Genomic DNA, 14,827 nt, shown 5'->3' with positions numbered 1-14,827 from the left:
TAAACACTGTATTCTTTGTATACATTACTATCGATACAAGAAAGGTTTATCATTTCTGATCCAGTTTGGGTTAAAGGCAGTCCGGGTTTCCTACTTTTTCCATCTGTAAACCTGGGCTGCATCCACACACCCCTCAATATTGTTGTGCTGTAGAAGTTGGGTTTTCTTTGTGGACAAGCCCAGTGGTGGGATCCAAGAATTTTAGTAACAGGTTCCCATGGTGGTGGCATTCAAACAGTGGCGTAGCACAAATGGGGCTGGGTGGGGCACGATGGGGGCGTGGCTGGGCATTCCGGGGGCGGGGCATTGCTGGACGAGGTTGTGGCAAGGACGCAGCCGCTGCGCCGGTCCTTGGGCGGGAAATGAATGCACGCAGGCGCAGGCTGCCACGCACGCCGGTGCACCTCCTGCTAGACTGCTTCAAGTTCTGCGCGCTTTTGCTGAGGAGTGGAGGAGGGGCATAACTAAGGCAAAAATCACGTGGCAAAATCACCAATTAGTAACCCCCTCTCGGCACACACAAATAATTAGTAACCTACTCTCGGGAACCTGTGAGAATCTGCTGGATCCCACCTCTGGACAAGCCCCTCCAATTACGAATGTTTGCTGTTGTGTAATACTTTGTGATGTGCAGATGCAGCCCTGGTCTGCTTCAGTTAAGTGTACAGAAAGTCGAGGCAGGGTATAAGGGATAAATGGGCAGAGAATGCTGTACCCCTCCTTACTCGCCGCCTGCCTCCCCCATCACTGACCTTTTGGCTGGGTTCCCTGGTAGGGTTGCAAGTTGGCCTCTTCACTCTCAGGACAGCAAAAACGAGGGATGGAGCAGCATCACAAAGCTCTAGCAATTTCCCCATGTGCTTGCAATGGAGTGATGAGCGGCGGCAGAAGCCAGGGGTAGGATATTGGCTGCCATGGTGGGCAATTTTGGAAGGCTAGTTCCCTTACTGCAAATGGGAGAAAAACATCTGGAGCAGTTACTCTGCAAGTGGGAAAAAATTATATCCCACAAACTTCCCCCAATGCTGTAACTGCTGCTATACCTTCAGTTCTGATTCACTGAATATACAAAAGGAGTCTCTATGTGTTCTTTCTATTTTCAGAAAGGTTGATATCTTTGAAACGTTGTCTAACTCTTCCATAGAGAAAATTGCCCATTTCTGCAGAATAGAGAAATTCCACTTTGGGCAGGTGATCACTGGTGATATTGGAGAATCCGCTAGCATAATTTTTATTACAAAGGTGAGATCCATTTTTTGATTTGTACTTGCTAGTGAACTTTGTTTTCCCTTTCATAAGTGGCGAGATAATTTCAGACACCCCTCTCCCAGCAGTCTGAAACTGAAGTAGGATTTGGGGGGCAGGGTGTATTTTCAGCTTCCTCACAAGGGGGGGCAACCAGGAAAACTCTGCACATTATTTTGGGCAAGGAATGCACAGGTTCTTGAATAGCTAACAAGCAGCTCTTGTGCTTATTTTTAAACTGTAGAAAATCATGCTTTATTTTATTGTATGTATATCTGACTTGTCTACTAATCTTTCTGAGATCTATCATGGTGTACTTGGTTAAGTATCAGATTAGGATCTGGGCGACCCAGTTAAAACCAGAGAAGGATAGAATGATAGTTTGATATAGTCTAAATGCAAAGTGGGTTTTGCTTCTCACCCAGGGCCTTTCCCCACTTACGGTTTGCGGCGCGCTACTCTCAGTGCGAGCGATTTCCGCCGCGGGGCCATGTTCCCCACTGCCCCGCGCTCTGCTCTGCGCGGGGCAGTCAGAAGGTGCCGTTTCTTCAGCGTCAGAAATGACACACGCTGAGGGGACGTGAGAAAACAGAGTCGGGGCAGCTGCGTTGTTGCCGCCCGGACTCGTGGGGAGCGCCGCTGCACCACGCGCTATTTGGAGACAATAGTGCGCAGCAAACGGTAAGTGGGGAAAGGGCCCCTGTTGGCTAAGATCAAGTATGGTATCTAAAAGAATAAATTTTGCCATATTTCTGACTGCTGGCCTACTTGGTATAACATTTCTACAATATCCACCTTGGTTCAGAAGAACTAAATGAATAGGTTAATATGTTATTAATATGTTAGTAGTCAAGGCAATAAGTAAGTTTATTTGATATATACCAGCGGGTGTTAATTAAATAATAAAATAGCGTTGTGTCAGATGAAGTAAGAAAAAAAAAATCTGATGTGCGCAGTTTAATATACACTGCGCACCCAGACCTATTTGCCTCCGAATGGTATCGACTTCTCAAGTAAGTAAAATGAAAGGTCCTCTCTCAAGTTTATATCATGTCTATATTTTGTTGAACATTAAGATCCATTTTGTTGTTTTGTTTTGTTATACGGTTTGATGTTTTTAATAGTTCTCTGTTTTGGTGTGTGTTTATGTACGGATAAAAATTAATTAGAAATATTGTCCCCCTCCCCTCCAAGAATAAATGTCTTTGCCATTCCTGTCTGCTGGCCAACTTGGTAGCATAGTTTCTACGATATCAGCCCTGATTCATTTTGTCTGAACAGGGGGCATGTGACGTTTTACGCCAGGTCGATCTCAGCAGCTGTCCATCCTATCATGACTGGCTCACAAAACAACTGCGGGTTCCTAGGGGCAAGCCACAGACTAAGGGGAAAAAACAACTGAAATATGGTAGGTTAAATTTGACTTTGGATGTATCAACCATTTACCAGAACTTTAGTTTTGCTTCCTTAGCAAAATTGTGCTGGGTGATCTTCCTCACCACAGACAACAGTTGGTTGTACTGATTCCTGTGGAGACAGCTCTAAAATAGTAACATGGTGCATTTGGTTGGAAGGCAAAGCAGCCAAAGACCTAATTTTTACAGCAAGATTTGAGCCCATTAGCATCTCAGGGACCAACCAGATTCTTTGAGTATAAGCTATCCAGATTCAAAGTTCCCTTAATCAGACACCCATCTGGCAAAGCTGACTTTCAAAAGCTCATACCTCAAAAATCTGATAGGTCTCTAAGGTGCAGGTGCTACTGGATTTGAATCCAGCTATTCTACTGCAAACCAATTGATGAGCTGGGTCTATGCAAGTATCTATCTGAATAATATAGGGAGTCCCTTTGGGAAAACAAAGTGCAGTTGAGGCAAATAAAATAAGATACACACACACACAAACGCGCGCACACTAGAGCTGAGCACAGATTCAGTATTTAGGTTTTCGAGCACAGAGTTATCAGTTTCAGTTCCCAGTTACAATTCAGTTTAGATGTTATATAGTTTTTGAGATGGTAAAGTTCCTTAAAGTTAACATGTTCTGACTAATGGCATGTTCACACACACACACACACAAGGTTCTAACAGGCATGGTAAACATTCTCAGTATCCTCACAGTTTGACACCCCTAGAACTAAAACTTAAAACACTCTACTGAGGTGATTCAAAGGAAGATCCAGTATCCCAGACTAATTGGTACTCTGGAATTCTTCCCTCACTTAAAGATAATCCTCACTGGTTTATATCTATTTGGCTGTTCAGTTTGGCCCCATTATAAACCCCTCCTCCAGTTTTCTCGGTCTGTGTATAATTGCTTTCACACCTCACAGGGTTGTCAGTAGTAGAGCAAGGCAGATTTTAACACAATGACTGCCACTGCTCTCTCAGAGATGTTTAGTTTTAAAACTCAGTTAAGGCACAGTAACTCTTAACACCAGGAACTCTAAAGACCAAAAGCCTCTCAAATTGATCTGTCAGGGAGTTAACCTCCACTAGGCCAACCAGACTGCAGGATACCATAGCCAATCAGGTGGCTTCTCCTGCTCCTAGGCCTCTATATCTCCCTCTGAATGTAAACAATACTTTGTTTTAAACAGACCTGCACTTTAAAAAACAAAATGAGCCCCCATGTGACTCAGGTGAATTGTGCTTGGGTTAAATGTTCCCCTGCTCCCCCCAAGATACACCATTTTACTAAACTAAATCCTTGTTGGGGAAAAAAATCTTAATGAATTGGCAGGCAGGTAGTTGCCATTGAGTCGCAATTGATTTATAGGACCCCATGAAGTTCCACCTCGCAGGGTTTTGAGTAGCGATGATTCGCCATTAAATAGGAACACACAGAAAGGCTGTGGCTACCAACCCCACAGGAAGATTTGGGGAGCAAGGACGGGTATGCTGGCATCGTGTCAGAATGTAATGTCATTCACAATGAAAAAAACAAGCAACAGCCATATGTTGAGCAAATCCTAGAGCATCACTGATGTAATGATGTCACTTCCAGTTATTTTGTCAGAAGTGGCATTGTACTCCAGCACAATGTCAGTACCTCCCCCATTTCCCCCCCTCCCACCTGGAAAGCCTCTCTATGGAAAGATGTGATGTAGTATTGTGAGTGTGTTTGTCGTTTAATAACTAATATTTATATTACAGCCAGTGTAGCATAGAGGTCAAGAACAACAGACTCTAATTTGGAGAAGTGGGTTTGATTCACTACGCCTCACTTAGAAGCCTGCTGGGTGACCTTGGGCCAGTCACAGTTGTCTCAGAATTCTCTCAGCCCATGTGGAGGCAGGCAATGGAAAACTACCTCCAAACGTCTCTTGTTTGAAAACCTCACCAGGGATCGCCATAAGTCTGTTGTGACTTGATAGTACTTTTTGCTACCAATAAGCTGAAAGAATGTACAAAATTGAGATAACAACAATTGTAAACCAAATTCTATAACAAGAGTCTCAAACATTTAACATTTTTTCTTTATTTTTTAACGGGGCGTTGTAGTTTGTTAATATATTCAATATTGAAATAAAGAGTTTGTTAGAATATCCAAACAAAGTTTTGAGCTGGCTCTTCTCTGCGTGGCTTAGGGTAGACAAATTTCCTCTGGTCATGGAAAAAGTAACACCAGCCACTTGTTGGATGGGACAAACAATTCAGATACAATTCAGTTTGGATTGACCGATTCTGCAAGGTTAGACAGACTGGATTGTGGTATTCTGGAGGCTAATTTTGTCAAGGAAGTCAGACAGCAACAACCATGGCCAACATAGAGTGCAATCCAATGAGGGGGGGGGGAGCGCCCATCACCTTGTGTCAGAATTCCTAACCTGCCCGCAGGTTCAAAAAGGTTAAGGACTTCTGAGCATCTTGGGCTCCTCCTCCAATGTCAATATATACCATTCTGAACCAGCAATGCCATTTTACTGTTTACAGTGGACAAATAGGACAGTCCCTATGCAAAACAATCGACACAAATTTGACTTAAAAAGCAAGAGTACTCATAAATTAGTAGAGGAGCATTTTAATTCAACTCCTGTTTGATTCTGATTAGGTTGGTTTCTCTTTGATTGGTTCTTGTTTCAAACTAGCCTCACTTTGTAAAACCACTCTCACCTTTCTGTTGATTGCACCTTTAAGTATAAATAGATCCCTCATGGATGTACACTTCACACCTGATGAAATGTGCTTTGACTCACGGGAGCTGTTGCTTAAATGAAGCGTGTTAAGTCTTTTAAGTGCTGCTGGACTTCTGTTTAACTTTTTATTTATGATTTCCAAATTACACAGAAGAATACAGAATTGCAAAAAAGTTTCCCTTTTAGTCCATTTTTAATCCCCCTCCCTTTCTAAGATTGGCTTTTATAGGGAGCACTCTAGTAAGTTTCCAGCGGTCATTATGTTTATTTGTATCACACACACTTTCTCATGGGTTCAAAGGCAACCAAATTTGAAGCAAAAGCATGCATGCACACATAAATAGCAATAATTTATGAACTGTTTCCTTTAATCTATTGACCATGGTAGATCAATACCCCCTCCTCCCCTGTGGGAAAGAGAGTAATTTTTTTAAATATGTCCAGTTTCAGATATGGCTTGTGTGGACAGATTCAAAAGCACCAGGTGGAACTCCTTCTCTGGACACGAATTGAGCCACCTGAAAGCTCGCTATGCTTGCCAGCCATTAACTCAAGACTGTATAAAACAAAGATCTCTGTTCAGCAGGGACCACAAAAGTGTTGTGTTAAAAGTGGATACAGCTGACAGTAGCAGGTGAGTTTGAGTGGGCTTTCCAAGATGTACTGCAAGGAGCAGGGATGCAAAGGACCCGTACAGAAATTGCCTTTGGATATTTTTGAAAGCACCCATGGTTACAGTTGCCAACTCCAGGTTGTGACTAAAGGTCTCCTGGGATTACAACTGGTCTCCAGGTGACATATGGCCCCTTCTGCACACGCAAAATAATGCATTTTCAAACCACTTTCACAACTGTTTGCAAGTGGATTTTGCTATTCCGCACAGCTTCAAAGAGCACTGAAAGCAGTTTGAAAGTGCATTATTCTGCATGTGCGGAATGAGCCGTATGTTAGTTTACCTGGAGAAAAAGGCTCCTTTGGAAGATGGAGTCTTTGTCATTATACCCCAGTGAAGTCCCTCCCCTCTCCAAACCCTGCCTTCCTCAGACTCTGTCCCTAAAATATCCAGGTATTTCCTAACCAGGGAGCTGAAGATGTTACCTGGGCTGGAAGACATGGGGAAGAAGTCTGGCAGCTGGCAGTCCTGCTCTGACATTTCTGCCAATGAATTTTGCTAGGTTGCGGCAATACAGGCCCCTATCCCCCCAACCTGTCCCATGCAGTCAAAAGCCACCCAAAGGGAGTCAGAGACAATGGCAGACAATGGCTTTGGAGACAATGGCTAACACATGTTCACTTCGTTGAACAGCCATGTTTACCAGACTTTCTGATGATAGTAGTAGTTAATGGTGGCCACTGTCTGTGCAATGCTGATGTGTAGTCTGTGCCTGTGCCATTGAGACAGAAGGGCACATCACTTGCTGCAAGAGCAAACAATTCCCACCACTCAGTTGTGCCCAGAAAGGAAACAATGGGCCTTTCCCCACTCTCTTCGATCCCCCCTATGCCGCGCGCCGCTCTCAGCCTTGGCTACTTGGCATCCCAGGCGTGCGCCTGAGGCGTCTCCCCAAGACCCCATGCAGCTGCAGGCCAGGAGCTCATCAAAGGTGCTACAGTTAAGAAGAGCGCCTGGGATGCCGCGCACTGAGGGGGCGCGACAGCGGCAGGGTCGGGTCGGCTGCGCTGTCACCGCCCCTGTCGTGGGGAGGGCCGGGGGACCCCGCGCTACTCTCCTCAAGTAGCGCGGGGCTTAAGGTAAGTGGGGAAAGGCCCAATGTGACCCTGAATGGATAAAATAAAGGCATTAATTCTAAATTAATTTCCTTCTGAATTCTAGTTCATTCGGTGGACAGCTGGATGATGACAAAGAATTGGTGCAAAAAGTTATATCAGGAGTTGTGGAAAAGAGATCAGTACACCGTACACCCTATGGAGCGATACCAGCTTCTGCTGCTGCAGCTGTTTATATCAGAGTGGATGAACTATATAAAGGGGATTATCTAGTGAGTACAGGCTTTGGGCCAGACAGTGTGTCTGTGTTAAGGTTGCCAGCTTCTAGTCGATCTTGGGCTCTGGAGCTCTCCTAGAATTTTAACAGACCACCTCTCTACAAAGATCACGTGCCCTGGAGGAAATAGACGTTTTGGTGTGGGGTTGCATTTCTACTGAGCTCCTTCCTTGCCCCAAGCACTGCCCCCAGGTTTCCAGGAATGTTGTGAGCTGGTGTTAGCAACCTGAGTGTGGGAGTGGTGCTATGAATATAGTAGCGGTGTATTTACACGTGTGAATCATCCACGTAAAACACCAAACATCTAAATAAAAGCAAGTCTAATGTATTTCCATACAGCTGCATAATTTGTTGCATGTTTTAATAGTGGTGGGAAGGTGGGTTCGTGGGAGCCAAAACTTAACCCTATGTAGGCTTGCCAACCTCCAGATAGGGCCTGGAGATCTCCCAGAATTGTAACTGATCTCCAGGCAATAGAGACAGGGACAGAGGGAGAGGAAACTGTGCCCATGGCACGAAAATAAACCTTGTTCCCCCCAGTTCCATAAGATACAACACCTTTTCATCCTGGTCTCTGCTTCCCCACCGCAGCGTGCGTCTGTTGAGGGTTAATCCCAGGATCGAAAACTAACTATTTCCACGAGCCCATAATCTACTCTGCGGCTCTTTCCGATTGGCTGTTGTGTTGGGGCAGGAACGGAACCCTGTGGCCCCTCCCCTCTGCTTGAAGAAGTTTTTTTAAAAAAAACAACTTTCCGGCTGCGCAGCTTAGTAGCAACATAGGAAGTTCTATTTTTTTTAACTTTTTGGCTGTGCAGCTTCATCGGTACACACACTCAGCACTAGCTGTCCTTCTCTTTGTAGGTTCATGCCTACGAAGCCACGACCAGCACACACACAAAAGCCCCTTCGTGTGCTCTGTGCTCAGCCCACTGCACTCTGATTGGTGTGTGCCTCCTAGGGCGGGAAAAATGAACCCTATTGTTTGTCTGCTGCCTCCCCACTGATGTGGCCTCGACCCTTGTTTTTCAAAAAGGTACACCTTCTTGCTGGTTTTTGAAAAACGCGGGGTGAGGGGAAAAGCGCAAGCCAGGGCTGGGATGGCGCCGAGTTGGGCACTGAAGCCGTGAGGACTCCTTGCCCAAACTGGAACTTTTACTATGAGTATCACATGCTTTTTTGACCGTGGGGAATCGCCCTAACTGTCCCTCCCTATCCAAGTGCAGCCTTCTATGCCCCCGACCAATAATTCCTGTGGGCTTTGGAGAATAAGGATTGGGACATCACACTGTGCTGAAGGAAACCTCCGATGAAGATGAGAATGTAAAGGAATGGTGCCAAGTTGCCTAATTTAGGTGTGAAAAGTGTCTTTGTGTATTGTTCGGTCTTCCCCTTCAGGTAAATCTGCAAGATAACCGTCCCATGATCTTGGTCAGCAAAGGGGCAGATCTCATCCGTTTGAAAAAAAACAAGCTTGAGGAATGTGCTGATGACAACACAATCTTGAAATTGTGCAAAATAAAGGTCAAGTATCCCAGGTGAGTACAATGAATAAGTTCTGGCTGAGCTGCTGTAAAGAAACAGAGCTCGGGCCTCATTCTCAGGTTTGGACTTCCTTTTTCAGTGATGACGAGCTGTGTCAGATCTTCCTCCGACAGAATTCCTGGGAAATGTTTAAGAAAGACCTGTTGAACCTTGTGGTGAAGCCTAAGCTCATGAGAACGATAACGCCTCCGGATTCATTCCCTTCAGATGAAACTGCTGGATCTTGGCACATGAATGAAAAAGGTATCTTGGACTTGACTCCCTTGCAGAACCATCAGAACCTTCTACCAGAACCATGCAGATATGTACCTTGTCCTCCAAAATGCGCAAAATTTGTCGAGTTCTTACCGGAGATCCAGCCAAGACTGATTCATGGCATTAATGTAACACGTCCTACTTTGGACGGGATGTTTTAGTGAGTTCCAAGCGTTTGGATCTGCAGATCAGCAACATGGAGAAAGTTAAGGAGTAGTACTGGTAATCTGTTTGTGTTTATTTATGTGTGCTTATTTATGTATATTTATCAATACATGTTGTTAGATATATAACTTTTCTTTCCATAAGAAGGGGAAGAGTTCCATTTTCCACTTAAAGCTGGTTGTGAATTCTGAAAACTACCTAATTTTCTTCCATTATTATAAGAAGAATTTTTTTCAAGGTGGTCTTTATCTGTATATACTAATATAAATAAATTATATTTTCTTTTAACCCCAAAATGCTGCTACATTTTTCGTGCACAACAAAACATATTAGAGTGATTTTAAAAAAATAATAAAGCTAGCAAGACATTGGAAGCTGTCTCCATCACAATCCTAAACAGAATTATCCTCCTCTTAAACACATTGAAATCAGTGGACTTGGAAGCACTGGCATAATGCCCATTAGGCAAGGTGGGCAGCTGCCCAGGGCATCACCTTGTGGGGGGCATCAAAATGCTGGGTTCGTTTTTGGGTATTTTAGTGGTTTTCCATCTTTGGCCTCGCAGGTAGGTGCTGGTTTTAGGCTAGCAGCACTGTAACAAAATAATATGTATCATCAGGAGGCTGTCCTTATGCTGCCCCCCCAGGTTTGGTGAGGTTTGGTTCAGGGAGTCCAAAGTTAAGTGGGACTCCTCTGTGTATAAGGGGTGCCCCTCTATCCCCATTTTTTTCCAATGGGAGCTAATAGGAGATGGGGGCTACAGTTTTGAGGGTCCATAACTTTGGCCCCCCTGAACCAAACTGCACCAAACTTGTGGGGTATCATTAGGGAAGTCTCCTGATGAGACCCTGAAAGTTTTGAGACTGTGCCTTCAGAAATGTGCCCCCCCACAGCCTGCAACCCCCATTGACAGCAATGCAGAAAACTCAATGCAGAACAAAGATTCTTGGGCAAATTTCTAGGATGTTCCTGTAGGGGGTGCATTTTGGATGTATCGGCACCAAAATTTCAGGGTATCATCTGGAGATGATGGCACCCCCCAAGTTTGGTGCAGTTTGGTTCAGGGGGGCGAAAGTTATGGACCCTCAAATCTGTAGCCCCCATCTCCTATTAGCTCCCATTGGAAACATTGGGGGATAGGGCACCCCCTTTGGGAGTCCATAACTTTGGACTCCCTGAACCAAACCTCACCAAACCTGGGGGGTCACATAAGGACAGTCTCCTGATGATACGCTGAAATTCTGGTGCTGATATGTCTACAAATGCATCCCCTGCAGGCACCAATGTCCTGGTGCAAAAAAAATTGGTCGTGGTGGAGTGGCCGCCCATTGGGGGGGGGGGGGGCATCCAACTCAGGTTTTGCCCAGGCCTACAGTTTGCCCAGGGCTGCCTCATTACGCCCCTGCTTGGAAGGGTATAACTGTTTAGGACAGGGGTCTGCAACCTGTGGCTCTCCAGATGTTCATGGACTACAAATCCCACCAGAACCTGTGGCTCTCCAGATGTTCATGGACTACAAATCCCATCAGAACCTGTGGCTCTCCAGATGTCCATGGACTAAAAATCCCATCTCTCCAGATGTTCATGGACTACAAATCCCATGGCCAATTGGCCATGCTGGCAGGGGCTGATGGGAATTGTAGTCCATGGACATCTGGAGAGCCACAGGTTGCAGACCCCTGGTTGAGGATGACATTGCTTCTCTGACTTTTTATCCAGGCTGATCCATAGAAGAAAAAACCACCACATCACAAACATCTACAAAAGTAACCTATAATTTCCACATTACTTATTGATTTCATTTACTTCATATATAGCCCACTTTTCTCACTGAGACTCAATGCAGTGTTCCAAGTGGACCATTTAGCAGGACACACTGCATCACATCTAATGTGAAAGGGATCTGGGAGTCTTCGTAGACCACAAACTAAACACGAGTCAATATGATGCAGCAGCCAAGAAAGTCAACGCACTTCTGGACTGCATCAATAAGAGTATAGCGTCTAGACCAGTGATGGCGAACCTTTTTGAGACTGAGTGCCCAAATTGTAACCCAAAACCCACTTATTTATTGCGAAGTGCCAACACGGCAATTTAACCTGAATACTGAGGTTTTAGTTTAGAAAAAATGGTTGGCTCCGAGGCATGTGTTACTCAGGAGTAAGTTTGGTGGTAGTCGGTGGCTTTGCTTTGAAGCAACCGTGCAACTCTTCCAACGGGTGAATCACAACCCTAGGAGTGTTTACTCAGAACAAACCCCGTTGCCAGCAACCAAGCTTTCTCCCAAGTAAAGGATCACACTTTAGTTCTTCGCATGAAAATCAGTGGAGTTTAACAGCACTTAACAGGGTTACCTACACTGCTTCCCCAAAACTAGGTCTAAGGTTTAATGCTAATAATTGAGCCCAGCAGCCCAGACCAGCCTAGATGTGTGTGTGTGTGTGTGGGGGGGGTGACTCTGTTTGCGCGTGCCCACAGAGAGGGCTCTGAGTGCCACCTCTGGCACCCGTGCCATAGGTCCGCCACCACTGGTCTAGACTGAGGGATGTAATAGTACCGCTCTATTCTGCATTGGTCAGACCTCACCTGGAATACTGTGTCCCAGAGGCATTTTGGGGAGAAATGACCCTGGGAACAACACCTCCAGGCGCCCCCCGTGCACTTGGGGGTGACGCCTGTCTGAGCTGCCCTCCCTGAGCCCCCCCCCGCCTCCCTGCAGGCTGCCTCCTGCCCTCCCCAGGCCTGCAAAGAAGTGGGGGGCAGAACGAGCCCCCCCGCACCTGGGGAAGGAAGGAGGAGGCTTGGACGCCGTGGTCTTCAGGCGCCTCCCATGGACAGCTGGCCCTGAGGCTGACTGAAATCTCTTGATGATGTTTTTAGACTTCGAAGCCCTAACTGGTCCCGAGGTGAAAACATTGTTGGCAGCAGAGGCAGACTTACTATGGGACTTACTGCATTTTTTAAAATAATGGCTGCTGACCTAAAAGGCCGCTGAGTGGGGTTACCAGCTTTGAGTTGGAAAATTCCTGGAGATTTGGGGGTGGAGCTTGGGATTTGGGGAGGGGAGGGGTGCAGTGTGGTGGGGAAACAGCTTCCATGGTCCTCCTTGTTTTCCAAACTAGGGCATAAAACAGCTTAGAAAGGGGGCATTTTTGCATGGGGAAGAGTTAGAGCTTCCCCATTCTTAGCACTGCAGCACTAAACCACATTTCATTCCTTTGCCGTTATTTTTTGTGTTGGAATCCCATCATTGTATGAAAATAGTTTAAGTGTCTAATTCAGCAATCCTAAGCAGGTCTGCTCAGCGGTAAGTCTCATTTTCTTCCCTAGGGCTTAGCTCCAGGAAAACGTTCGTAGGACTGCTGCCTTACAGTGCAGTCCTGAGCAGAGTTACACCCTTCCAAACCCACTGCATCCAATGGGCTTACTGGGGTTGCTGCACAGATTGCAATGATTGCGTTGGTGGTTGCATTTCACTTGAGTAGAATCATGACTCAGGTACTAGGAACTGGCTCTCCTATCAGTTTCACCAAGCATGGCCAATTGGGCTACGCTGGACAGAGGCTTTGTGACATAGATAGATTGTTAAATTAGAATCCATTCTATCAGTTCTCACCAGCATGGCCAATTACGCTTATTGGTGCCAGATGGAAACAGAAGTTCCTGAACATCTGGAGAGCCGCAGGTTCCCTACCCCTGGTCTAGAGCTCTTCTGTAAGGGCTTGTTGACTGTGTAAAAACTACACAGTCAGAAAACGCACACTGTCTCTGTGGTGTGCTGAACCTGGAAATAATTTTTACTCACTGGTTGTTAACAAGTAGGGATTTATTTACAAGTTTGCTTGGAAAATAAGGGGAAAGGTCTCCCCCATTCCATAGTTTTGTGAGAACTCTTCCACCCACTGTCAGAATGTCAAGTAAACCACAGGCTAATGGAAAACGGTGGCTGATCTACAATTCCCCTAATAATTCAAATACACATTCAAATTTGCTTTGACTTGGCACCCTTTGGGACTGCTGATATTAAAACCAGCCCTGCCAAATGCATTTTTACATCCGTTATGCAGATGTCCTCCACAACTGATACTTAAAACATCTGAAAATATTTAACGTGGCTTCATTTTCTCTTGTTCTATTTCTTGTCCTCTCAGGCTACTACAGTGGTTTACAAAAAGGCCCATAGGGGCTGTTTGTGTGTGTGTGTGTGTGTGTGTGTTTGTTTGTTTGTGCCTTGCATATGTACGTGCTGCCTATTGACCAACAGGATATAATACCCTTTTGTTTTGTGACATTTTAATCGCTTACACAGCCACCTTTCTAAGTCAAAATTCTGGGAAGGCAAACAAAACGGGCAAGGGCTGAAGCCCTTCCAGCATCAATGAGGTCCTGGGCAGTGTAAGACTAAGCATGTGACCTTAGAAATAAATTCCATTGGGTTCAGTAGGATTTTCTGCCGAGTTAGTACGATAAAGACTGAATCCCTGTCTCAGTAAGAATCAAACTATGCAGGCAAATAAGTGACCAACAGTGCAGTCCTTACAAAGAGATGCTGGCGTCTAAGCTCATTGACTTCAGTGGGCTTAGACTAGAGTAACTCACCATAGGATTGCACAGTAGGTAGCCAAATAGGGTAGCCAACTTCAAGTTTGGAAATTCTTGGAATTTTAAGGATGGAGCCTGGAGAGGGTAGAGTTTTGGAAATCTGTACAGCAACCTCAACGGGTTATAATTTCCTAAAGCCCAGACTCCAAATCAGTCATTTCCTCCAGGGAAACATCACTGTTGCCGTCTGAGGGTGGAACCCTTTTGGGCGAAGGCCTTATCCAATAATCACACCACACTTTGGGCTGGGGTAAATCAATTGGCCATAGCCATTCTTTATTCATCAAGCAGAAGCGTGAGGCCTAACATGAGTCTTGATCTGATCATATAAACGTCACGGCGAAGCTCCCACAGGCGGATGCCCCGTACTGGAGCTTTGCTCCACTGTAGGGCTCTGCCGGGCGGACGTTCCTGGCAAGAGGTGCTCCCCAGACGCCCTGTTCAGCAGGGCGGTTGCCCCTTGCTGCTGTCAGCCACTCCCAAGGGGAAGGGATAGCTCCCTAGCTCCCTTCCCCTGGCCCTTCCAGATCAAGACCCCTGCGCCAAAACCGCCACAAGAGCAACGGGGGCCTGCCCCCCAGCTCCTGCCAAACGCTTCTCACCACCCCAGCCACTCAATGCTGCTTGTATGCTACGCAGCCATACACTACATATGCTATGTAGCTACGTTATCCATGCCTTGTTTGGACAGATGGACCCCATCATCCCTGTACAGGGCTGGATCCCGGAAGGAGATGCCTGAGTGGGCAATGCGCCTGTCTCCTGCTGCCCGCACGAACCAAGACACCACCCTGCAGGTCTTTTTCCTGGTCGAGTCCACTTGCCCGGCGGTCTGGCTCCACACCACACTCGTCTTTCCAACAGCTGTGACC

At 45.9% G+C, this 14,827-nt stretch overlaps 1 protein-coding gene across 3 annotated transcripts in view; it reads left to right on the top strand.

The window, feature by feature from the left end:
* The window catches only part of CNBD2 (cyclic nucleotide binding domain containing 2), a 36,067-nt gene extending 26,426 nt beyond the window's left edge, over window positions 1–9,641 (top strand). For all 3 annotated transcript variants that reach the window (XM_048485505.1, XM_048485504.1, XM_048485502.1), the window contains 6 exons: window positions 1,104–1,242; window positions 2,527–2,653; window positions 5,828–6,017; window positions 7,218–7,383; window positions 8,787–8,926; window positions 9,013–9,641. In XM_048485505.1, coding sequence (XP_048341462.1) covers window positions 1,104–1,242; window positions 2,527–2,653; window positions 5,828–6,017; window positions 7,218–7,383; window positions 8,787–8,926; window positions 9,013–9,349 — 1,099 coding nt within the window. In that variant the 3' untranslated portion in view covers window positions 9,350–9,641. The remainder of the gene's footprint in view (window positions 1–1,103; window positions 1,243–2,526; window positions 2,654–5,827; window positions 6,018–7,217; window positions 7,384–8,786; window positions 8,927–9,012) is intronic.
* The last annotated feature ends 5,186 nt before the right edge of the window (window positions 9,642–14,827 follow it).

Source organism: Sphaerodactylus townsendi, linkage group LG02, assembly GCF_021028975.2.
Source record: "Sphaerodactylus townsendi isolate TG3544 linkage group LG02, MPM_Stown_v2.3, whole genome shotgun sequence".
NCBI classification, from domain to species: Eukaryota; Metazoa; Chordata; class Lepidosauria; order Squamata; family Sphaerodactylidae; genus Sphaerodactylus; species Sphaerodactylus townsendi.
Note: the sequence above shows the minus strand (reverse complement) of the source record. Positions and strands in the feature narration are given on the sequence as shown.